This window comes from Mchenga conophoros, linkage group LG8 (assembly GCF_057382185.1).
Source record: "Mchenga conophoros isolate Kocher_MC1m ecotype Shallow Benthic linkage group LG8, M_conophoros_male_GT1.1, whole genome shotgun sequence".
NCBI classification, from domain to species: domain Eukaryota; kingdom Metazoa; phylum Chordata; class Actinopteri; order Cichliformes; family Cichlidae; genus Mchenga; species Mchenga conophoros.
This window is the reverse complement of record NC_140533.1, coordinates 12262859-12289510: the sequence shown is the minus strand read 5'-3', so window position 1 is coordinate 12289510 and position 26652 is coordinate 12262859. Positions and strand designations below refer to the sequence as shown.

General features: G+C 41.0%; 1 protein-coding gene across 1 annotated transcript in view; it reads right to left on the bottom strand.

Annotated features, from left to right (window-relative positions):
• Positions 1 to 25812, bottom strand: part of LOC146568240 (SH3 and multiple ankyrin repeat domains protein 1-like) — a 45790-nt gene extending 19978 nt beyond the window's left edge. The window contains exons 1-15 of the mRNA XM_085284165.1: positions 25574 to 25812; positions 25414 to 25467; positions 13426 to 13477; positions 10838 to 11396; positions 7073 to 7276; positions 4897 to 4968; positions 4711 to 4819; positions 4467 to 4618; positions 3597 to 3764; positions 3251 to 3292; positions 2486 to 2602; positions 2303 to 2380; positions 2092 to 2158; positions 1724 to 1899; positions 1472 to 1602 (exon numbers count right to left, since the gene is read on the bottom strand). Coding sequence (XP_085140291.1) covers positions 1472 to 1602; positions 1724 to 1899; positions 2092 to 2158; positions 2303 to 2380; positions 2486 to 2602; positions 3251 to 3292; positions 3597 to 3764; positions 4467 to 4618; positions 4711 to 4819; positions 4897 to 4968; positions 7073 to 7276; positions 10838 to 11293 — 1772 coding nt within the window. The 5' untranslated portion in view covers positions 11294 to 11396; positions 13426 to 13477; positions 25414 to 25467; positions 25574 to 25812. The remainder of the gene's footprint in view (positions 1 to 1471; positions 1603 to 1723; positions 1900 to 2091; positions 2159 to 2302; positions 2381 to 2485; positions 2603 to 3250; positions 3293 to 3596; positions 3765 to 4466; positions 4619 to 4710; positions 4820 to 4896; positions 4969 to 7072; positions 7277 to 10837; positions 11397 to 13425; positions 13478 to 25413; positions 25468 to 25573) is intronic.
• Positions 25813 to 26652: the final 840 nt, after the last annotated feature.

The window sequence follows — 26652 nt, the reverse complement described above, 5'->3', positions numbered from 1 at the left end:
ACAGCCTGGATAGGTCACCAGTCTGGCAGGGCTCATTATAACACCAGTTTATGATATTGGTCAGTACTAGTCAGTTACCAGCAAAATACATTCAGTTCTAATGGTGCTGCTGCACTTATTTTTAGTTCTAACACACAAATCAAACAAGAGTACAAACCTCCGCCAAGACAGCTCACTCTCTGGGCAGTATTCACTTTTAAGGGAATGGTATTATATTTTGTATCTATTCATTTCATTTTTTAAACAAACTTTAAGTAGTTTTTAGTGCAATAAAAATCAAAAGGACACTTTGTATTATACTAAAGTATGTCTGTGTAGGTTCTCAGTGATTCAGGTCATAGTAGAAATAATTCTAACTAACTTGGGAGCTCATTGTCTTTCTCTTGACAGTACCTTCTTTAAAGATATGACACATTTTGAGGTCAACTTGAAATAATGTGAAGTGTAAATATGAAATCAGAGGTCAAATGAAACATGAAATTTGGATGTACACTTATTATATTTTTTTAGAGATTAGAGATAGATATTTAGAATCCCCATATAACAGGATCCTTTCCTAAATGTTGTTGGTAGAAACAAAGGCAGTAGAATTTGAAGCACAGTTTTAAAGATAAAAAACATTTTATGAAACTTTGACCTTACTTGACCTGAAGGAAGAGGTCAGAAGTTTGAAGCAAAGTGATATTTAGAATCCCTATTTGTCTATGTTTTCAATACAAATGAAAGCAAGACACATAATTTATAATAGCTCTGTATAGCATTATTATCACTTTGATCTTCAGATCAATTTATTGACCTTGAAAGAGAGGTCGGAGGTCAAATGTAACATGATATTTTAAATCTTTATATGTTACTTTTGGTATGTTGACAATACACATTTATTATATTAGAATGATAGTTTCTAAGTTTTAAGCCTTTTTATCCGCTTTGTTTTCTACCTTGAAGACTTTGGTGGATGTAAGCCAAATTATAATTAATTGTAATGGGACCCCACTCTACATCCCTACAAAGTTTTATCATAAGTCATGCAAAATGTTTCGCTTTATTGTGTTTACAGACAAAAAGAAATGACACGCACGCAATGCTACCAAAGCCACAACCTCTTTAGTGGAGGTAAATATAGACAATAGTAAATATGCACATCGTGAGATTGTTAGTTTCTTATATAGTTGCTAACCATAACTTAAAGAACTTGTGTGCTTAACTAAGTCTTTTTTACATTTTTAAACCTTCTTTTTTAAGGTAAAGTGAATGTATCCTAAATTTCTTTTGTTTACACAAAAACGCCGATTTATACCACATATAAACAAATGTGACCTTCTTGCAATTGCAAATAGTAAAAGGTATGCATCTGAGACATAAATAGTAATTTCTTTGCATGCAGCTAAAGATAATTGGAGATGACTGACTTCCTACTGTTGGATGGCCTGAAAGGACCTAGTCAGATTAAGATCCCAGCAGGCTTCTTTACCCCTGTCTGCCTCGTGGCTGCCTGTGCCTCTCCTCTGTGTCACTTTGGCCTCCTCTCCCTCTGGAGGGCGAACGGGTACGAGTTCTGGGGCTGCTGGAGCTTCTCATACCCACTGAGGCCCTGCGATGACCCTGCAAAAAACAGCCCCGCGGAGAACGTCAGTATTGATCATTTCAGATGATGAGAAATCATCAAGCGAGCTACTATTACAAAAGATCAAAACATGGACATCCACCTAATGCTGGACAGTACCTGTCCTGGGTTGGGATTGGTCGCAGCCTTGTTGGGCAGGGCCAGAGGGTCAGACTGGGTCATGGTGTTATCACTATTAGCACGCAGTAGGGGGTGGGAATGAAGCAAAGGGAGGGGCAGTGTGTGGGAACTTTCTTTTCGCTTTGGAACAAACTTTGGTGACTCTAAAAACGGCACTAAAGACATAACATGATGCAGAGGTTTGGTGTGACGGTACAGGTGAATATGTGAGGTGTGACAGGATGAAAGGGAGGGAGAAAACAGGTACATTGTTAGGATTATATATTTGGGAAAGAGCAAGGCAGACAGGTGTTGGGAAGTGACGTTTGAAAGTCCCTGCAGAAGAAACAGTTGCCAGGGAATCTTACCTATATCAGAGTCTTTGTGGTTTTTGATGATTTCCCCGAGTTCAAAATGACCAGACAAAACAGCTAGCTGCAAACAACGAAGACAAACTGAAATATTATTTGTTCCAGCAGGTCAAAGCTACTCTACAAATGCAATTTCACTCTGCAGACAGAATAATAAAAAAGCAAAACATGTTCCTCAAAACTCTGGATTATTTTTTAAAACATTTACCTGAAACGGGGTCTGACCATGCTTGTTCTTCGCCTCCTTATTCGCCCCCCTGTACAGAAGAACACGGACGCAGCTTTCCTGGTGATTCAGAGAGGAAAAGGAATCGGTTAACATCTGTAGAAGATATAACAGCAAACATTATGGTAATAATAGTTTAATAAGGGATCTTTTTGCCATACTTGCCTTGTTGTACAGGGCAGAAATGTGAAGCGCAGTGTTCCCTGAGGCATTTTGAGAAGTGGTGTCTGCCCCATAAAACAGCAGATGCTCCAAGTGTTGTGCAAAGCCATTCTGGCAAGCCTTTTAATGTCAAGAGTATGATAGAAATATCCCCAATATTATAAAGTATAGAAGGACACAAGTTGGACTAAAGAGAATGGTTTCAAACGGGATAAGGAGAAGATGGTGTAAGAGAATGGGGAAGAAAATGAAAGACATTGAAAAAAGAGATACGAAAAATAGGGGAAGGGGAAATCTGTCACACAGTAGTCTAACAGAAAACAAAGAGGTGAGAGCAAATTACAATTCACCACAGTGGAAAAGAAAGGGAACAAAAGCCATTAAAACGACAGAAATGAGCCTTCAGCAGCCTGAGAGGTTCCCTCATATTTTTCTGCAGGGATTAAAATATCACAAGATACGTACAAAGTAAAGAAAACACAGAGCACGGCAAAACCAAAATAAAATACCATGACAACCAGCTTGCAGTGCAAACACAAATTTCCCAGAATGTCACAGAGACATAATGTAGGCAATGCACACATATCTACGCTGAGAGAAAGAGCTAAGATACAATGCTCTTTCTGCACTGGACTCATCTCAAGATGAGCGAGACGTGAACGGGTTCGAGGAAACAGTGTGGTCACCTCATTCCCTTTTGGTTTATTTACGTAATAGTCACAGCATGGCTTTCTGTTAGGGATGAAGGGATGGTGGGATGAAGGGTACCTTATGTATTTCTTCCATTCCAAACTCCTCTTCATCCCTGTGCTATGGAGAGAGAGAAGGAGGGGAGGAAGGAGAGAGAATGGAGAGACGAGTGAGGAAGGCAAGGAGGAGAGAGGTGTGAGAAAAGGCTGAGAGACACTGAAGGTGATGGTAGATCTCATCAGTCACATAAATAAGAAAGGGAAATGTTGGTGCATTGCTTAAGTTAACATGAAGGAGACAGAAACCAGACGGGATTTAACTATGATGAAACAGACATGATGAAAACTGTGAATCGTGGGAATCTGCAAAGAGGCGCACAGGGTGATTGATTTGCATTTGTAGCTGATTAAAAATCTAAGCTTACCTGATGGGATTCGTCCCAGCCGTTCTCGTCCCTTGTGCCCAGCTTTGCCCTGTAATAGAGCAAGGTCTCACAGCAGGAAGTTTCACCCCCTGTCAGCACAGTGTGGTACAGCGGGGTCAGGCCACAGCGGTCTTTGGAGTCTGGAGATGCTCCGAGGGACAAGAGAGCCTGGCAAGTTGACACATAGAGGGCAAAGAACAAGGATTATTTTAACCAAGTGTGTGTGAATGTGTAGAGTAGTAAAATATAACAAAGGCTTAATAGATTTTCTTCACAGCGATTATTAAATCAAATACTAAAACAATGCAACAGGAATATGAAATGTTACAGATAGTTCTTATATAAGTACATCACATGTACCATAAGTGCATGTGGTACAAAGTTATTGTGATGAGTGGGGGTGGGGTGTATATGTATGTGCGTGTGTGTATGGTGGAGGTGGTGTTGTCTATATAATAATAATTTTAAAAAAGGAGAAGAGAAAGAAATGTTATCACAATTACACACATTACAAAGCATTCGGTGTGTGACTAAACCCGCAGCTGAGGCAATTCTCAGAACTACAAAAGAGGAAAATTCTCGTAGTTTATTCAAAGAAAAGGAACAGCGCTCACAAGTGTACACTAACCAATAAGAACGCGAGAGACATAAAGCCAAGAGAAAACCACTTAGAAATTATTATCATATGACCCACCTCTGTAATTATCTTCAAAGGTAACAGCCTGTTTCCATGGGGCATTTATGCTATTTTGCTTTTATCCTTTAATTAGAATCATTATTCCGTTTTAATTTATTTTGTCCACACCGCCCGCTCTACTTGAGTGTGTTTGTACTCTGCATGCGTGTGACTCTAACTTTTTTAGCCCTTACCAGCAGCCCAGCGTGATTGTGAGCCCTAACAGCTTTGTGCAGGGCCGTCATGCCGTCTCTGCTTCTGAAGTCCAAGTGAGCGCCGCCCTGAACCAGGACCCTGATGCCCTCCACCGACAGGCCAGACTGCATGGCCACAGTGAGGGGGGTTTCTGACCCACAGAGAAGGTGAGAATGAAAGTTCACCCTCGTATGCTCTTGATATTGCTAAATATTACTGGCAAAGAATAAAGGTAAAACTCACCTCCGGTGTCAGGGTCGTGAAAGTTCGGATCAAGACCTTTATCGAGGACTTTTCCCATTTTGTCTATTGCTCCGGTCTGAATGTAATCCAGAAATTTCTTCAGACTGGCCTGAGTGTAGGGAAAGATGTTGCTGAATGCAATTAAGCACAACAAAGTTCAAAAAACACACAAAAAAAAAGAAATACCTTTGTGCTGAGTTTAGCGAGAGCCTTTTCATCCAGATTGGTCTGTTTATAGACTCTGGTTTTGTACCTAAACTGAAGACCGGAAAACATAGCACACATGAAAATGAGGATGATGGTACTTAGCTGTTCAGTTTCTTGGTGACAGCCTACACTGGAGGATATAACAAAATGATTACAATTTGTGCTGTGAAACCGTAATTCAGAGAAAGCACCATTATTCTTGTCAGATGTTGCTGAACTCTCGCTGTTTCCAGAGATCTGTTCTCCCACTCGGAGTCGCTAGAATGACTCCATAATTGGCTTCTTTAAAATATTTGTGTCAGATTTGTTTTTACGTTTTGGGAAAAGGCTAAAAATGGTTAACTCTTCAGCCTCACAATGTAATAAGTTGGATTTGATGTTTCAATTATGATAATTTAAGCGCAAGCAAAGTGATGCAAATGAGCGGCTTGCGCGCACAGCTTTAGAAAGGATCTAGGGAAGGGCTCTATTAAGTTAGATTAATGATTAATGAGGGCTTTTTTTCCACAATGCGTTGGTTAAGGTTTGATTAATGACATTTAAAATAATAATACTATTAATGCAGTTTTCTTTAAATCACACTGACAAGATTAATTTATCATATAAGGTGATTTACATCTCAGGAACTGACAGATTGCACATTAGTCCCTCATTACACTGATTATATGCCCCACTGCGTTATTCTAAGACTGGTTTCTCACAGAGTAAAAGGGTCTGAACGCACTGCAAACTGCTCATTTTAAAATATTTTTTCTATTGTTTTCCACTGATGTTCTTGTGTTGAGGCAGCAGAGTGTTAATGTGTCGTATTCTTAATGTCTCTATTTTGGAAGGAATAAAGATCAGAAGGGGAAAAAACATCAGCCTAAAATTTGTTCTTGAACAGATGAGACTAATGAGTGTACTGTGTTTGGCTGGTTTTGCTGTTTTTACTTGGAAACCACCTGACTGGGTGTGTAGTCCTCACACCAAATCAGTTAACAGCTGAGGAGCTTTGAGGTAAGAAATTTCTGTCTAGCAGCTCAGAGCTGAGCTGCACCTCGCACTATGCCCCAGAAAACCAAGTAAAGATGGGTTTAGCAGCCACAATACAAAAGCAATCAGCCCTAAAAGTCTCAGTAAAACAACTGCAGCAGTACAACAGGAGCTAACAGGTAGATGTACTTAGTGGAACAAATGCGTTTTTTTAACTGATACTTATAATACATTCTGTTTGTTTCTACTTCCTTTAATATGACTTCCCTTACCATGACTCTAACTGACTCTGTCTTTACTTTAGTGTCAAAAACGCCTAAACTCTATGCAGTCTGCTGTGGGGTGTGTGGAGAGTGCAGTTACAAGGCCTCATCAGTATGCAGACAGGACCCCATCTCAAACGTTTCGAGAAATATAAACATTCTAATTTGAAGCTAAACTTTTGAGCTAAAGAAGATGCTCTTTCCAGCCCCGCCCAACTCAGCAGCACATACAGGAGCTGAGCCACCAGAGGGCACTGTGAGATAATTGTATTACAGCAGGAAACCTCAGATTCATGCTGTCTCACAACCCACTTACCAAAAAGCCAGGCAATACAATGTAATTAGCAGGTTACATAATATACGTAATGCATTTAAATCCATCCAGTTTTGTAAGGATTTCATTTACGCAGTCCACTCACTCTGTGATGCAGGGGGATTCTAATAAACACAATGCAATTTGGAGTTGCCTGCAATTAGAGACTTTCTTTACTCAGTTATGAGAAAAAAAAGTTTCAGAGTATCATACAGGATACTTCATTTCTCTACAGAAAGTACAAATCATTAAAAACATATCTGTATTTACGTTTGCTTTTTTGATCACTAATTTTTAGCAAGATTATTCAAAACCCATAAAAGAATCTATACAACACCACTGTAGAGTAATAATAAGTGCACTTAGGTCACAACTTCTGTAAGTTTAGCAGGAATTAGGGGAATCTGATATTTGATTACTTCCAGCTGAAGAACTACAAATACATCATCACGGTTCTGAGAAATGAAATTGTTTGCAGTACAACAATATTTATACAAAAATCAATCAATATTAGATTTGACATCATTTTACATCATTTTAAGAAAGAGAGAAACAAGTGATGCTCTAAGGGGGGCTTACACTGGGTCACAGCTCCCTTTCCTACCTCCAGGTACGGCACCCCTTTCTCGAAGGACTGTGAGTAGTCTCTCAGGGGTCTCTCCTCCTCCAGGAACTTGGCGTCCCGTCCCTCTCCAGCTGGCTGGAAGAGGCCATAGTTGTAGACGTCCCATAGGGACTCACTGAGGGAGCAGATGATCTGCTGCTTAGCGTTCCACACTGTGCAGTCCTGATCAAACTGGAGACATCTCTGTCAGACAATGGACAGGACAGGGGCGGGGTTAGAGGGCTATAGTACACCTGTACTAAGGTTGAAACAGTGGTTAAAAATATACAGGTTTTACAGCTGTTGTAGTGTACCTCTGTCAAAACATTTTTAATGGATATTTTCAGTGCTTTGAGCACCAAGAACAACCTAGTGTTTCAAATCAGATGTTGATGAGCCCAGTTAGCTGTCTGTACGTTAGATAGCTTTACAGGATGCCCTTGTGGATCGCTAACTGCACTATAGTGCTGCAGTGTTTTTGTTTTTGGATTTAGGACAGGATCCCCTGAGTCTAGATGTGGATGGTGATGAAGACTGAGAGTGAGGTAGAGATGGAAACGAGGTAGGTTGCATGAATGAGAGTCTGAAAGGAAGAATGACAGAGCACTGAGATTTAAACCACGCAGAGCGGTGGCTGATTGACTCAAAGAAGGTAAATAAAAAGATGGCTGGACTAGTGTAATGATGTAAGTACTGAGAGCGTGGGAAAGTCATAACGATGTAAAGAACAGACTAGAAGCTGATCTTCCTTATTGAACTTATACATAAGTTTTATCTCCAGTCAGCACTCGTTACAGCCAAGATATGCAGAAGAGCATGTCTGAATGCACACCCCATCAAACTTTCCAACAGAAGACTGGAAAAGCATTTCCTTGTTTAATGAGTCCCATCAGTCCTGTCTTGTATTAACTGTTAAGGTAATGGTGTGGAGAATATTTTCTCAGAGCACTTTGGCCCCCTTAGTAACAACCGAGCATTATTTAAACACCGCAGCCTGTCTGCAGTCCTTTTATGACCACAGTCTACCTAGTCTCCGATGGCTGTTTCCAGCAGGACAACACGTATCTTGAACTACTTTCTTCAACATGACCCTGAGTTCACTCACTGTATTCAAATTGCCTCCAAAGTCATGGGTGTGAAGCTGACAAATCTGCAGCAGCTGTGTGGCGCTATCATGTCAATATGGAGATCTAGATCTCTGATGAATGTTTTAACCACTTTGTTGAATCTGAGCCAGGAAGAATTAAGGCAGTTCTGAAGGCTAAAAGGAGTTTGTGCATGATGAATGTATATGAGTGTGACGTGCAAAATATGAATGCATTACTTTTAATGAATCACCTGCCACATTCATGAATTATAAGATGACTCATTCTGTCCTTTTAGTCTGTGGTATCAGGTTATTTGGATCTATTTCACTTTCATTTTATACCCTATTTTTTGATTTTCTCTGCTAATAAAGAAGTAAAACTCACATGCATAGATAAATATTTTGCTATTTCCTCCTTGTCCAGTTTACTCCATTATCCAGAAGAGTAGGAGCAAACTTTGTGGATACACCCAAAGGCTACAATTACAAAACACCTCGGATGTATTGTGTGTGTGTGTGTGTGTGGATTTCCTAACATGATTTCACTGTGATTGTTGCATTGTCCATTTCCTCATATTCTCCCATTTCTGTGCAGTTCCACAGGAAAGACATCTTTCTGGACCTGGAGCTCGAGCTGATTGGAAGCTTGAACAGCAGGAGAGCTGAGACGTGTGAGAGATGTATGTATCCATACTATTGTTCCATTTCAGAGGGCTGTGAGTAAAACTGCACAGCTCAGCACACTTCCATGTCCCTTCTGCCCCCCTCGAGCCCGCACTCGGTTGCACTATTTGATAGTGTAGCAAACTCTATTGGCATGGCAACCAGTTCATTAGTGGAGGCAGGCACCCGTTGCCGTAGCAATGTCTTGGTGGTCCCTGGGAGGTTAACCACATGATAGGGATGAGCATGACTGTGTGTATGTGCATGCATATAAGTGAGCTATAAACTGTCTGTGTGTGTCTTCTTATTGGAGTGCACTTGTGCAGTGTAGTGGTTTTTCTTGTGTGTGTGTGTGTGTGTGTGTGTGTGTGTGTGTGTGTGTGTGTGTGTGTAACAGAGATAGAGTGGCTAATCCCTCTGAGTGAGGTCTAATGTAATGTATACTGTATATAACAGTGCTGCTTCTCTCCTCATCGTTTCTTCTTTAATGCAGTTTTCCTGAGATGTTTCTGGCAGTTTTTATTATTTAGATCTTCAGTGTGCACTATTACAGCACATATTTTCCTCTCTTTTCATCCTTTCCCCCCCTTTCTTCAGTCTGTCTAAGTAGCTCCTAATATTCAGCCCCTCTCTTTATCCCTTTTTAATTCTGTTCAATAATACTTCAGCTTCCGGGTTTGCAGTGCCGAGTGTTTGTCAGTGATGTGTGGATCTCGGTACGCTGCCTGTGGCTGATGGAAACCTGAGAACAGAGACGCCTTCCACATATTTCTTCCCTTCGACAGTCACTCACTTCCTCAGCTCTCCCAAAACTCATTAAAAACCTATTAAATAATTAGCAATTACTGTTGTATTGAGGGCAGATTAGCTGACATGTAGAACAGTCGGCATGTTCAGGGAGTTGAAAATGGAGAAAGGAGGAATGGGGGAGGGGTTACAGTGGGGCACCCATTCTCACCTGGATATGGTGCGTGTGGGCTGGCCAATTCTCGCCTGCTGCCACCGTAAGGCTGAGAGCTGCTTCAAAGTGTGAAATGAGACTAACTTCAGTTTTGGAAGCTAATTATGACCACCTGACCCAAGGCAGATGCTTGCATGGTGTTGTTGACTGAATATGTTTTCCCTTGCAGGGTGCTCAGCACAAGCTGAGCTCTGTGTGAGTTCCTACTTCCCTTTGGGACTCATCTCTGAGCCCGCGGGATAACTGGAATGGAAAAGCCTTGAAATTAGAAATGTGCTTCTACAGTTGTGCACACTGTTTGACTTATATAAAAAAAATTGTATGCTTCAAGCCACCCATGCAGTGTTTTCTGTGAATAATTTGAAACAGACATAGAATCAGCAACGCATCAGTATTATTTGACGTGTTTTAACTCAAAGGATGGAAAACGGCTGGATTTTAGAAGAGAAGCGAGAAGGGAGGGAAGCAAATCAAAAGACAGGAAGAAAACTGAAAAGCTTCTGAGTTTTAGGGGAGGTAATAGCGAAGGAGGTGACCAAAGCCCAGTGTTCAGCTCTCATTAAATGGCTGTTGTCCTTTTCTTTTTTTTAATAGTCACAAATGTAAAAAATACATTTTTGGAGCTTTTTGTCTGCAGTTGGTCATAACATCAGAATCAGAAACAGCAACATTAACTAAATGTATACCTGCCTTAATGGTTTAAATAGCCTGAGATATTATTTTTGAAATTCTGTTTGTCACATTAAAGCTCTCTGTCTCTGAGGCAGTAATACCAGGGAGACTTGGCTTGAACTACTTCCTCATTTGGAAAGACCTCCAGTGCAGTGTGAGGGAGACTTCTTTCTTTTTCTTTTTTCTTTGACAGGGAGAACTAAACTTTTAAACTGTTTGATTTGGACTGGTTTTGACAAGTTTTTTTCTTCAAAAAATTCTGCTTCAGCTACTTTATTCACTTTTAAATGATCAGTCAAGAAGCTCCAGGGACGGCTGTGCGGGCCTCAGCCTTTCATGAATTTCACACACACGTTACGAGCAGTGTCTTTGATGCACCTACTGTTTGTTTGATGTCGGGGATTCCAATGCGGAACACCATCATGGTCAAGTAAGTGTCCTCCAGTGGAGCCACTGTGGTCATGCTGCGCTCCATGAAGGCTCGTTTCTTTGCTGCCATGAAATACTGCTGCTTATTGGCAGCTTGATGATGTAGCGGGGCTATATTGGGCATGTAAGGGATCCCCCTGTTGCCGTGATTGCCCGGCCTCAGCGGCCGATCTACTCTCTGTCGACCGACCACAATGGCTGCTGGTTTCACCACCTCACCGCCTTTCCCTTCCCAGGATTGTCGTCCTCCTGTCATCTCCTTTTCCTCCAGATACTCTAGTCGTCCATTCTCCATGTCACGTTCACCTTCTTCTTTTCTGTTTTCTCTTCCCTGCTCCTCTTCCTCCTCCTCATCCTCCCCATCTTTGTCATCCTGACTGGGATAAAAGTGCTCATTATTTCCCAGCATCCTTTGCTGTGCAGAGGTCACTGCAGAGAGGGCTGAGTGATCTAGCTGTCATGGAGACAAAACATGGCTATCCCATGAGACTGGCTTCATCCTTAGAAACATGCTGTAGGGGAAAAAGGCAGAAAAGGGAGTAAATGTCGGTCATTTGACTCGTATCTTTGCTTTGATTGAGAGAGTGAACTTAGTAATGCTGGAATATGAGTAATTCAAGTACATAAAAGACACGTGCAGTAATAGAAAATCTAGCCACTGGCAATGCTAATAAGTCCACATGTGTGAAATAGCACAGAGCTGGTCCACATTTTCCATTTAGCCACTGGGAATGCGTCTGGGAATAGCAGACTTATGAAAGACAGGCTAAATATAAACTCTGTGAATTTGCATCACAGGTTTTCTGCAGGAGGGAGTGAGTTGGAGATGCGATCTAGCATCACACGAGGTCAAGATCATTGGTATTTTGTGACAATGGAGGAGACCTATGTTTGAGGCACAGCCCAGGGCTAACAGCTAAATGTGCGCTTCTTAAAGGAAAATTCCACCCTTGCACTCTGTTACTGTTAAATACAATTTAACTCGTTGACCTTGCCCTATCCCTCATCCTTGACAGCCTGTTTTCATTCCCAAGCTGGTGGCATTTCCAAATTTCACACGAGGTCTCCTGTGCCATGAAGTAACAGGTTTAGGAAACAAGGTGGCAGGTGTCTTATCTGGATGCTTATAAAGAGCCCCTTGGTGTCTGTGCTAAATCACGGGGTAAACATCATTTTCTTAACTTTTCCTAATCGTAACCCTTAGTGCAGGATTTGACACCCTTGGATGCAAACGTGTTGACCTCCAGCATGTCTGCATGGTTCACCAACAGGATATGAAGGATAGGATGGCTGGCAGTATACTCCAGATTAGAAATGGTGTTTTTTTAATAAGCATGAATCTGCACAACATCCAACATATTCTCATTGGACAGCTTTTAAGCTTTGCTAATCAGGCCATTATCAGACCGTGAGGGCTTGTTACAGGAATTGGGTTGTTTTCTCTTAATAGCTGTCTACGCCAGATTGAAGGGGGCTTGGGGTTTTACACAGCAAAGGTTTGTAAATAACTCAGTGAATCAGCAGCTTCTGGAAAGTCACATCTGAGTGTACTGACTGGATTTGCAGTTGTTGACATAGTTTTAAGAAAATGCCCAAATTATATTTACTTTTCCAGCTGAAAGAAAAAGTCATGCTCCTTCATAAAGGAAGCGTTGTGGAGGAAGGGTTTTCTGGTCTAGTGAACTTTCAGTTTAATTATTTGTGTACTGTACATATTCAATTCATTTGAATTCAATTTTATTTATACAGCGCCAAATTACAACCACAGTCACCTCAAGGTGCTTTATATTGTAAGGTAGACCCTACAATAATACATAGAGAGAAAAACCCAACAATCATATGTGCCCCTATGAGCAAGCACTTTGGCAGTGGGAAGGAAAAACTGCAATATGGCATTACACCTCACAACTTTACACAGTACGGTAAAGAAGAGTTGGAGAATTGTATTCTTTCTTAAGAAAGCACTTCTTGACACTTTGAGGAGAAGCAAAATTTCAACAGGAACAAAGGAGGGAGAAGCCACCGTCTTCCTTCATGAGTGCAGACATAAAGTCTAGGAAGAGTACCTTTCTCTCTGATCACTAACAGCTGTTTTAAAAAAAAACGTGACTTAGGGTGGATTTTTGCTTTAAGCTTGTTCCATTGCATCTTCATGCTTCAGATTTGGCATACTGGTGCCTCCGTATGTTTTGTTCTGGTTTTTCTGTGGTGAAGTCTGGCTACAGGGCTTTGCCATCATGCAGATCTGGACCATTGCCAACAGCCGCCTTAATGATGGGGAGTGATGCAGGGAATCTCCCACTGTTTCATTTGCAGAGTGGTGCTCTGAATATCTTATGAGCTGAGTCTGACATGGATGGGAATCAGAATGCACAGATGGACAGATGGAGCACAACGCGAATCAGGACACAGAGCTAACGTCAATCAATCACAAATTACCAACATGCAGATAATTCAATCGGTTATTAATAGATTATGTAGAAAACGTGCTGATGAGGGTTAACGGGGCATTAAGTGATCTAGGACTTTTGACTTATCAACCTCTATTGGGGACCAAGGACATCGACAGGTGTCTGGCACAGCTTACAGTGGCCTGCAATGGACATAAACAATAATGCAGAGATGAAGAAGCCAGCCAAGAGCCGGACACCCAACAGGAATATTGATGAAGAGCATACTCACTTTTAAAACACTCTAACATGGATGCTGCTTTTGTAATTCCTGATTGTTACACAGTTTGAAGTGTTTATGTTTTTGCGCTGTTTTGAACATTTTTGAAAAAACCACAGATGTCTCCAGTCACAGGCAGGTGACAGAAGAAAAATCCCTAAGGTGTTGCATGTTGATGGTTGGTTATAGGCAGGTGTTATGTACCATTTTGGATAAGAATTCAGGTTTTATTCTCTGTTTAAAAAAAGGCAAATATATAATAATAATAATAATAATAATAATAATAATAATAATAATAGTAATAATAATAATAATAATAATAATAATAATAATAATAATAATGGATTGGATTTATATAGCGCTTTTCAAGGCACCCAAAGCGCTTTACAATGCCACTATTCATTCACTCTCGCGTTCACACACTGGTGGAGGCAAGCTACGGTTGTAGCCACAGCTGCCCTGGGGCAGACTGACAGAAGCGAGGCTGCCATATCGCGCCATCGGCCCTATATAAAAGGTAGATGTAGCTTTCAAATCTAAAAAGTAAAGTCAGTGGGGATGTCTGCTTTCTTTCTAATAGTGTGCAGGGAATGGCTCCTGGTTGGAATTCTATGGAGAAGAGGACCCTGGGCTCCCTTTACTATGACCACAATAATCACTTTCCTCATTTATGTTCTCAGTCTCTAGTTACAACACATAAAGCTAATTCCATACATGTTTGCTCCCATTAGTGTTCAGAAAAACAAAGTATATTTTAGACTGACAAATTGCAAATGAGCATGCAGCGTCTCTCTATTTCACAGTTTGGCACATCATGAGGTCTAGTTAAAAAAAAACTGAGATGGTGTCAAAGCTAAAGGTCCTTGAGAGGCATGCAGACTACTGGGTTGCTAGTTTCAATTTTTAATATAATTTTTGGGCTTTTTAGCCTTCATTTACACAGGATGACAGATAGAAAAGCTGAGAGTAAAACATACAGCAAAGAGTTTTGTGTCTCATTCAGGCTTCTAAAATAGCCTTACAGTAAATGGTTTGCCTGCTAAATATATATAACGGAATGCATGGCCATCTCTTATATACAGTCTATAGGTTTGAGACAACCGTTTTGTCTTAAAAAAAAATTCCCAATTTTGATATGTTTATCTTTACAAGTTGGCGTTCCACAGTTCAGAAAAAAAGTCATAAAAATAAAGTTTTATACCTCCTTTATTTGAAGCGCCTCCACATGTATGAGGACCCTAACCCCTGGATTGGTGATGACTGAACACAGATTAAGTTTGGTTTGGGATTAGAGAAATCGCTGTCTAAAACAAGTGTGTATACCAAGACCTTTCAAAATATTACAAGAGTGAGTTATGGAGAGAGATTGGCTCAGAAACAGGTTTTTTTTTCCATATAACAATGAAAAGTGACCACACTTTACACCGTTGCACTATGTGTGTGTGATTGTTTCATTCTGTGGAAGAATACAGATATTATTTGATGGATGCTTGCAAACAATCGGTTTTTAAGTGTCTATAGTGTTTGAAAGACGGAGTGGATATATGAGAAATGGTCATCTCACTGGCCAAAAGAAAGTCTGCTGGTTGAGCATTTCTGAGCGAAAGCATAGCGCAGAGGGAAGCAGAGTGACCGTGGTCAATTCCCACAGACTCTCAGAGAGTGACAGGGTGGGTCCTTTAAGTGCAAATCCAATGTCTGTCAGAACAAGTAAATGAAGGAAGACTGGAGGACAAAACCAAAGGATGGGTTTAGAGAAAAAAATGTAGGAACTTTGATGAATCTGGGAAAACAAATAAGCACCAAAAGCAATAACAACAAGGGCTCTGGAGAAAGTGGCTCAGTGCCTATCAAGAAGCAAAAGAGCTCTGCTACTGAATTATCAGTTACCTGAATCATTCAGGGCATATTTAACCCTCCTGCCATCCTTTAAAAAACTCACACCCATCACCCTAGGGACCATTCTCAGCCACGCCATAAAAAGACCATATATCCATATTTTATTCCACTTTAAATTAGCCAACCTTGTAAAACTACTTCTCCCTGAAATATTCATGTAAAGTTTTAATTATATTTTCGTTGTTTTAACCCTTCAAATCCCAGTGTTATTACATGAGCGCCCTGTGTTATAAGCCCCAAAAACCAAAAAACGAAACTAAATATTTCCACAAAAAACCAGTTGAAGTAATATGTGATTGTCATTATAAGTAGGCCTTTAGATGGACCAAAGATTGGCACCAACATACATTTTGACCTGCCATTATTTTTTTTGCATTTTTTTTGCAATTTAAAAATTAAAACTTCAAGGCCCTGAGTCTTCATTGACATCCAAGAAAAGAAGAAAAAATAAAATCATATGATGATAATTTGGGGTTGAAAAATAGCGTTTATAATGGAAGTCAATGGGCAGAAAATGGTCCCCAGGGTGATGGGTGTGGGGATTTCTGCTGCTCAGCCATTTTAGGCTGATTTAAGGAATTCACACTGGAATATTAACATTGACAGGTAAAAACTATCCTGTGGCAAGTTTGGTTATATTCCACTGAACACAGTGGAAATGGCAGCCATTTAACACATAGCAGTGGCACAAAAAGGTCCCAAGAAGGCAGGAAGGTTAACCACCTCTGGTCATATGTGTGATTTACATGTGGCATCACATTTTAGGCTGAAAGCGTCTCTGATCAAAAGCTGACAAAGAACAGCGTGTTAACACTTGCAAGGTTTTAAAGATTAACACTATCATCCAAATAAATGAGGGAATAGAGGAGGCTGATTTATGAACAAAGTCTCATCAAATATTGAACAACACAATGCAAGATAAAGGAAGGAGGAGGACAGGCTGAGAGCAGGCAGGAGTCAACTACATGTTTGTAACTGGGATGTAAAAGCGAAAGGGGAATACACAAGGGGGAGAGACAGAGAGAGCTGCAGTTTGCATAAAGCAGAGTAATCAGATTGGGAGAGAAAAGGGAGGCGGGATGGGGAGGGAGGGAAAAAAAGATGGTGAAAAAGGCGTGAGTGCGAAAGCCAAACACACACACAGTACTGTTAGGCTAAAAATGGGAAACGATGAGCATTATGTAAAATGGATTAATAATATAACTGTGAAAACTCTAATCACAAGTCCGAAAACTCTCCTCTTAGCCGTCATGGATGTCAGACTTGTCTCATCTTTGCGTCTTTGCCTTCTCCATCGTGTCACTCAACTCCTACACTCCTGCAACAACAATAGCTCAGTCAGTCTGCTTCTGCCGGCTGTTTCGCTCTCCTGTCTCTGTTGCTGGCCATCATCTCACATCTCGTCTTGACTTTTCTTCCTCTTGGGAGAAAAGCGGTGTAATAAGGAAATGAATTTCACCCCTCTGACAGAACAGTCTTTTTGTGCAAAACTCACAGTTCTCATTTCAGCCACTTACTTGAATTGTTCTTCAATATGACTGTTTTTTTCTCTTCGTCCATAATTTGTTCCGTTACCTATTTTGCTTGTAATTTCAGGAAGGAATTTAGATTTAATTTGGGTGGACTGTGGGGTAAGATGATGATGCATTTTCATAAAAGGAGAAACCTTAACAATGAACTAGGCTGTAGTCATTTTTATAAGAAACTTCTCAAAGCTTTTCTTGGCATTACAGCTGCAGAACTGTGCAAATGCCTTTGAGCCAACTCTCATCATTTTGCCATGAAAATGGAAAATAGGTGCAATGATTTATTGACATTGAGCAAAACAAAAAGGTATCTACAATTCTAATGAGCATGAAAGTCAATATTTGGTAGGATCATCTTTATTCTTCAACATAGCCTGAACTCTCTTAGGCAGTTTTCTTAAAATTTCTTAAAGTAGTCTTCAGGAATAGCCCCTGAAAGAGATTCAAATATGTGGGTGTCAGTCAGTCCAGCTTGGCCTGGCTCCAGCTTGTACAGAATGCTGCAGCTCGCCTTTTGACTCGTGTGAAGAAACACCAACATATTACTCCAGTGCTTGCTTCCCTTCATTGGCTTCCAGTGTGTTTTAGAATTAAATTCAAAATCGTACTTTTGACTTATTAAGTGCTAATTGGCCAGGCACCGGACTATTTGTCTGACCTATTGCAGCTTTATACGCCCTCTAGAGCCCTTCGATCAAGTGATCACCTGCTCCTTACCTTACATAAGTCTAGGATGGTTCATAGAGGAGATCGGGCTTTTGCGGCTGTGGCACCAAAAATGTGGAATGATCTACCTCTCCACATTAGAAAGGCCCCAACTGTTACTCTTTTTAAATCGCATCTTAAAATATATTTTTTTTACTCTGGCTTTCAAAACTGTAAAACTGTATGAGAGTTACCAATTCTTTTATCCTAATTTTCTTTTAATTTTCTTACCTGTCGTTGTTGTCAATGTCATTGTTTAACTGTTACTTTGTACAGCACTTTGGTCAGCTCCCTGTTGTTATTAAACGTGCTTTATAAATAAATAAATGAAATGAAATTAATTATCTTTGGCATTTTTCTTAGATTCATCTAAAGAAATGGGAACAAATGATGTGTTTTGCAACAAGCTGCTGGTAACAAAGCGTCTAAAGATTCAATTTAAAATAGTTTTCTTGGTAAGTTCTCTGTTATGTGTGGATACAACACTGGTTATTGCCTTGATTAAGGTGCCTTTTTTATGCTTGAATGATTCACAAGTCCTGAGAACGTGTTAAGAAACAAAAAAACATTCCTTGGAAAATGGTTTAGGTACGAGGAGAGGACAGAAAGTGAGTGAAAAAGCAGCCAATGCCCAAAGACAAACTTTGAATGACCTTCAGAAAGCCTGAAGAGCTAGTGCTCGAGACCACTTTAAAGGGGCAAAGTCTGGATCTAACTGCAAATATGAACATGTATGGCGAATTAGGCAGTAAGTATTCCCACCTAGATGTTGGCGTATTTACCTTTGGTCTGATTTGAAAACAACATTTTTAAATGATTACTCTTTCAGGAAGCTAAAGGGAAAGTGCTAGTTGCCCTGCTGCAGTACTAAGTTAGCATCCAAAGAGAGTCGCATTAAACAGCCCAGAACTGTTGTCTCAGTCTGACGGTGAGAGTAAACTGTGCTGAGACGTGCTTATGATGAGCAAACAGCTACGTGAAAACTGTGAACCTATCCATTAGTATCTAAACATACAGAATATTATGTAATGCTAAGCTAGGTCTTCGTAGAAATATTTTATCAGTGTCATGCAATCCTACAATTGCTATAAATCATGATCTCCAGACAAACATTTAACATGCATGCAAGGTAAGAGCAGAAACGAAACACAGCTTAAGATTTCAGAAGTTGGTGAGTCTCTCTGCCCTTGGGACATCAGCACTGCAGCATGATGATTAGACCCTATGAGAAGAGTATTTCCATAATCCTGGTCGGATGTGGGTCCAAAGACAGTAATGAAAGGTAGTAATGAAGAATCAGGAACTGATTAATCATGATAATGATGACAGAGACGGATGCCCTCCTTAGACCCCTAGAGGGCAAAAATGGATGGATGGAGAGGTTTACAGAAAAAGTTAATGGCTAACAGTCATCCCTATTTATATCCGTCTCTTCTATGATATTCTTGTACATTTTGCTATTTGGCAAAGTTGTAGTAATAACCTATTAATACCAAAACACCATGCATGTTTGGGTGAATAAGTCAGAGTCACGTTTTTGGCAACACCAGTTATAAAGGCTGCAGGAATCATGTTTGATCTGCCCAAAATTTGTCATCCCCATTGTAGTTTATTAGATTATGCTACATCACTTTTTAAAAGATCTTCCTGTAAATGTCTTATCCGTGCATGTTGCAGTTTTTCTCCTGTTTTGGCCACAGAAAGCACATCCCCAGCACACTACACTGGAAAGACCTTATGGCCAGTCGTTTCAGCTCATTTTCATATTTCGTTTTTGTCAATCTCTCTCTCTTTCTCTCTCTTTTTCTCTCAGTCTTTCCCTATGTAGGACAGTGCATGTGTATAGATATATTTTCAGTGTATCGGTCCCCGGAAAGTAGAATTGGAGATCATCCAAGGAACAGATTGTCCCACTTTTACGTCCTGAAAAAGTGGAGCGGCCAAGTTCTGTCCTCTATATCCCTCTCTTTGACTGGGTCTCCACCCTACAGCCTTTTTCATACGACCAATGACGAAGAACCGTCAAGAACACGCCGGGCCTCCTCCAGTGTAAAATGGACAGAATGAGCCACTAACATGGAGAGGAGAGGGCAGTTAGGTTTATATGAATGGTCTGACGTATGAGTTTACGGGGGAAGGGCTAAGCTGAGATCTACCCTGCATCATCATCAGCTCTCATTAAGGCTGGACAGCATAATTAAAAGATCCTGTGAGTTTTCGTGTTTACATTCTCCAAAGCAAAAGTGTAAAAAGATCCACAGAGGAATTTATTCGCTTCATTTACCCTTGCAGTGACGAGGCTTGGCATTTTCAGACTGTAATTAAATCCGTGCCTCATAAAATCCGGCGAAATGCGAGTGTTTAATCGACAATCCTAGCATACTGGATTCATTTTAAAGACGGGTAACAATGCCAGCAGTAGATACATCCTCTGTGCACCCAGAGACTGGCAATTCCCGCAGCGAGGATGGAGGTGGGGGATGGTGGTGGTGGGGGGGTGATCCTATCAAACACAAACAGATGCGTTTAAATCAGCTGCTTATCTCATGCTGATCAAACAAAAAAAAACGATAATACTGCTATTGGGTGATTAAATGGATGATTAAAATAATTACCCCCCAGCTCTCCATTTCACATAAAACATCCTTCTTCTTTCATCTGCAGGCCAAAAACCTCACCAAGGACTGCCCTTCTTGTTTCTCTTCGCAGAAAGGGGCCACAGTTGTGCCCCCCATAAGTTACTTGCCGCTCACCTGATGTTTCGAGCACAGTCGATAGTTCTTTAAGGAGCAGTCAAACACATCTGTGCACATCTGTCCAGAGGAAAGCAGCGTTAAGCGCCAGACCAGTCAGCCCAAGCCTGGCTGGCGGTCTTGTGTAGATCAAAGTGGGCTATCTTTCCCCTCAGACTGGATATAATTGGGTCAGGTGGAGCGTGCACTGAGGGCCTCGCTTGGGCTAAACTTGGTTGGTTGGGCCGGGAGACCTCAATGCAGCACAGATTTAGGAGTGAACATCCCCCGTGCTATTTCTGAGACTTCTCTCTAACTATAAACATTAATCTGATAGCACGGCTTATGTTGTGTTGTTGCCCACGCAACAAAGCAACAAGAAAAAAGGAAATCTAAATCAGGGTTCTTCAGCTTCTCCTTTTTTTGGCCCATGACCTTGTTTTCATAAGTTATGGTTAAGTTTGTGTGATAACAGCAGAGTTTTTGTATATTTTAAGATCTTTTGACTCTGAATATAATATTAAAATGCTCCTCCATCTGAAGACAGAGGACCCTCCCTAACTTAAAATCTGCACTTTCACGCTTCATGTAACATTACACCAGCATATTCTGCATGCAGTTTTGCTATTAAACACCCTAATCGAGGTCCATGTGCATGTGTCCTGTAGCAGCGCTGAATCCAAGCTTGTTTTGTGCAACCGGTGTGTGCTAGTGGATTGAACCCAGTGTCTTCACCAGCTTGACTGCTTCACCTAACTGCATTAAACTGTGGTGCAGTGCTGACACGTACAGTACCAAACATCATACAGCAGTCGTGTTTTTTCAACAGTACCCTCTGTTGTCTGCTAAAACACGAGCTTCCCTTTCACTCGCTGCAAACGGAGTTACAAAAAACTCATTAAAATGTCAAGAAAGCAGAGACTTCAGAGGCGACTGTACAGCAGGTTTCCTTCTGTTTCTCAACAACAAAAGAAGGAGCAGGAAGAGCAACAGCGAAGAAGTCAAAACATTTCCAACCAGGATAGGCGTCCTTGCGTTCAGCAAGCTTTTCAAGGAAACCCTTTTCTTTCTATACTAATGGCAGAGCTCCTGCCTTAAAGCATTAAATGCAATGAAAAGCATGCCACAAGCAAACTAGTCAGACATACGGACATGAGTGCAGGTTTTGCGGCTTTGGGGTGGATTTTATGGCCACAAATTAAGTGTCCGCTAGTGACAGTTTTACTTACCTTGCACGTCCAGCGACTTAAAGATAACGCTGAGAGACAAAAATCAACAAGGTACTAATAAATGCTGTTAGACATGGCTGACAAAGTGAGAACCATGTCAGTGGCTGTCAGGACCCATTAAAGTTTATCCACCTTCCATGTAACAGAGCATAATTCATGCTACAGTCTGGAGAAGCCTTCATTAATAACTTTGCAATTTCACTTTATTCTCCGAGTTCTCCGAGTCAAGAACTTTGTAATAAATCTTAATCTGAAACCAGGAACAGTTAAGCTAAAAGAGAAACACGATCTCTAACATTTATCCCTGCATAGTAGCAAATGGGAACGTCACTTCTTATTTTCTTTTCCAAACTAAGGTTAGATGTTGGACAATAAATACATGTTTTTTTTTTCTTTTTGCACCTGTTCTTCAGTGTGACAAGATGTGCACCACCTCATTACAGCTCTGAAGTGAGCCAGAAGGGCCTGGAAAAAAAGCAACTGAAGGAAACAGTGAGGTTAATGAGCTGAAACAATTATACTAAGACCTAAAGGTGTGCGATCACCCACTTGCGCTGGAGCTCTGTCACCTTATGATGTATTACTTCTGTTTTTATGTAATAAAGAAGATTGAACTCTCACTTGGTTTCTGCAACAACAGCTGCCAAGAACACAGAAGTGTGTTCCTCCTTTTTTTAAGATGCTTGTAATCAGGGCATCTGAAATGCAGCTGCTACTCTCTGAGACGTCTTCGTTAAACAACTGCGACTTAATGGTTCAATCATTAATTTGAAGTTGCGTTCAGAAACGGTAAAGCTCAAGGTGTTTGAGTTTTTGTTGCAGTTTGCTGGCATCTATTTTCATGGCTTACGGCAACTCTCCAGATCTTTCTCCTTGGGGAAATCTCCCTGTATGTAATAATGAAAAGCCTGCAGAGTCAGGGGAAACAACTCGTCTCTCCTGTTTCTTCTTAATGAGCACAGCAATGAGACTCTATCGACTCCACAAATAACAATTAGAAGTGCATTAAAAAATTGCTTTTCAAGGTTATTTGATGACAACTAAATGTTAAGCAGAGAGTGAGCCAGGCCAGTTTTTTTGTTTGTTTGTTTGTTTTTCAACCAAATTTTCAGATCAGATTCCCCTGATATACATGGCACTTAATATTTGTGTGTAAAATATGCGCAAGTTTATTTTGCTTATGTATTGGTTTTTCATAGCTCCATACCCCTGTGGGACTGATTTACAGGGTATTTTGTTTCAGGGTTTGCATTTCTGCTTCATATATATACAGTAGAAGCTTGTTGCTAATGGAGCCTAGCTGTATTCTTCCACAGCAGTAAGCTGTCACTGGAAATAGTCGCTCAGAACGTCTGTTTTTTTGTCCTACACTTGCTCCATACCAAACCCTGGGGAATTGCAGGGCTGTATAGCATTGTCACATCTGCTACACTGACCAGGCTGCTAATGGACTCCCGCTCTTCCCGATTGAGGAGGACAGGGCAGGAAAGAACACCAGGAGACGAGACAGGATGAATCGGAAAACTTGATTTCTGAGACGCTCATCTCCGCTGACACATCGAGCCGTTTGGCTTGTCCAGCGTATTTCATCTTCCACTCAATTGCTTCATAATCACATTCTCTTTTGGCGTTACTCACATATTATGTATAATCGCTCAGTCCCTTACTGGCATTGATAGTGTCGCCCAGCTTCCTTTTGTTCCATTATGATCAATTGTTCTGTGTTTTGAGGAGGCCATTAATCTTCCATTGCCCACTCCGCTCCAAATTGCCCTCTTTGTTTATTTTCTCCTTCTCCCAAATGAATTCCCCTCAGTGTAATTCTGCAATAGAAAAAAGTATGCTTTTAAAGCCAGCGTTGCTTGTTGTGCATTAGACAGTCGGGCCAGTCTTAGGAGGTTGTGCGAAGTCAATTAAGTGGTATCTATAGGATGAAAGGGCACAGAGTTGGAATGCATCACTGTTGCATAGCTCTAGCTAATACTCTGGTGCACTTTTTTCACCCAAGCCTGAACCAAATGAGGCGTTTAGGTGTATGTGTGTGTGGCTGCATGCGCATGGCAATCGGTTCTCTAGGGTCCTTAGAGGGTTTCCACCTTTCCACCAGCTGACACCAAAAATACTGCGAGCAGGCAACGATTTTGACAAGTCACAGCTAAACAAGTGTGTGAAATGTGGGTGTTGATGAGCTCCCGTTTGATTCTGCTCACCTTTCCATTTCAGCGCCTTTTTCTTTCTGAACTCATCCCAGCAGAAGTGTCTGGGTGGTAGTAATACAGGCATGTAGGTAGCTTTTATATAAGCATAAGTATTAACCGTTTTTTTCTCCAAACGTCCACTTCTAACATACTCTATCAGCTATTCCACCATTTCTTGTATTCATGGATCACTGTCATATTACAGGCCATAACTGACTTTGTAAATGGGGTAATAGTGAGCGATAGTCACAGTCCAAAAATGTATGGTTATAACTCAAAGTGGAGTCAGATTAACAGCTCCTCTAGAACAAATGGTTCTCGCTAAGCTCTGGGCCCAGGTAGCTCTTCATAATGTTAAGACCTATTTAGCTAATTTGGCTTCACCTAAGAACGTGGACAGAGTCAAGAGTTTCTGTGTTTTTCCAATGAGCCAAGCAGGAACTGAGGGCGAGGTATTAAAAGATACGCCTGTCCCATTGTTGTAAACAGTCCACATGTGTAAATATGTACCTTCTCTTAATCAGAGCACTCCCACAGGATGACTGCTCTAGGGGTGCCACGTGGTCTGCAGCGACACATTCCCCAACCCTTCATTCTCCCCTCTGTGTGCTGCTTTTTGTTTCATCATGTTAACATTGACAGTGTCTTAAAAACATCCTCTAGATGAAGTGAAGGTTAAAGCCAGAGTGCATATATTATGTTTAGAACGTAAATAAAATGCTCTGGGTGGCAGAGGGTTGTGCTGATGGAGGCTGACCAACAGCACAGTGTTTAACAGGAAGGTATTTTGTGGACTCTTTGGCTCCTGGTCCCAAACCCCCGGGGGGATCTAGGAAGCCACCTTGAGAACCACTGACTTTCAATTTTCTTTGCACAGAGTCCAGTAAAAACACAATTTATCTCACTGTACTAAAAGGAAGGTCAAGGTCACAGTAAAATAGCATCGGCGAACTCGGCATTAACCTTTAAGCCTGTATTTGGTGACAAAGGGGAGAAAGAAGAATCACAATTTTCTGCGGGACAGAAAAACCATCTGCAGGCAGTGTTGTAACTGAACTTCCAAGGTTTACATCTCCTGTGAGCAAACAAATGTATAACGATCGTTCCACATGCTGAATGCTGTTACTTTATCTATTAAAGTGTGCATTACATTAGAGCAGTGTGCGCTCACTGATTCGTCCTACAGCTGTGAGGGAGTAATTTGCTCAGTTGCTACAGACTTTTCTTTAGAGGCACTGTGACTTTTTTTGTTTGTTTTCTGTCCCACTTTTCTCATCCTACATAAAACATGTGAATTAGACCTCAGAGGACATGCATGCCCCCCCTCCCCGTCACAATTTCAGCAGCTTCTCCTTCATAAGCACTGTGACTTTCACCTCGCCGCTAAAGATCATTTCCTTCTTTCCTTCTTTTCAATTTACGTTCGCACAATAAAGATGTTAATGCTCCTTTGTATTGCAAACACTTTATATTAGTTTAGTTGTGTGATACACACACACACACACAGAAGCACAGCAGTTCTCCTTCAGTTACATTCTGTAAGTATTGAGGAACACAAAAAACTAAATACCTCTCGGTCTGTAGTTCAGGCTGTGTTGCTCCTTGTTGTATCCGTAGTGACCTCCTTCATAAACCACAAAGAGAGTAAAAAGGGACCAGGATTAAAGAAATGAGAGAAAGATCCAGTCAGTAAAACATAGATGAGGGGAAAAAATGAAAAAGTGATTTGCCTTTTTCTCTTTCAAAATCACATTTTCAAGCCTTCTAGTCTTTAAATATGCATCGGTATGAGCCAGCCCGAGCCCCTGTATTGTGCAGCTTCCCTTTCTCTTTTTCATTCACACACACACAAACACACACACTCTTTCACCTACTCTATGCCCTGGTATAGCTTCTCTCTTCCCCTCCCTCTCTCCGTGTTGCACACACATTCATGCACTCCCTCTCCAGCATTGCATACTCTCTTTCTGTCTTACTTCAGCTGCTAGATTGATCTGTCTCTCCTCCATTCTCCTTCCTCTCTGTGTACCCACTCTTCACCATCTGTCAGTTGTTCTCACTCTCCCTCTCCCTCTCTTTTTTCATACCCAAGTGCTCTTCTGTTCAATTATCCCCAATTTTCTTCATTATTCTGCCTCATTCTTTCAGTTTTTCACGGTCCAACCACCTCTCTGGTGCTCCATAGCTCCTCTCCTATTATGTCAGCCAATTTATCAATCAGATACACTCACGTCACTGATTTCCACCTTTTATCTGTCCCACACACAATCTGGCCATGGGTTTGCACACTGCACAGCTCCCTTTGTCTCCTTGATGCTGAAAGGTCATAAAAAAATAGCAAAAAAATCTGTTTGTGTTTGGGAACTTTCCAGTGATAAATATAGCAGGCGTGCTGCCTTGTTTTAGCATGTTTGCAACTATATGTGGAGCATTTACCAACCAGTCAAGCGCTGTGATAACCACTGGTGTTCGACTTTGAAGAATCTGTGAGGGCTGGTGCATCTTTGTGTTGTTTTCTCAGCTGTCTTGCCGTTTATTCTTTAGAGCCGTTTGGTGCTGGCACTTCCCTGATCCCAGTACAGTGGACGTGTTAGCCTTTTCTACAATCGGAATATTCAAAGAAAATTAAAAGTGGTTACCTTGAATTACCTAATAAACCTGAAATTCATTACTTTAACAGGTTAAGAAACTGCTAGTTTATGTTCACACAGTACTTCACTGTGATGGCTGCAGTTACAGCCCCACAGTGGTAATATCAGTGTTACAGTAGAGGCTTACACATAACGCTATTTAAGTTTCCCCTTTATCT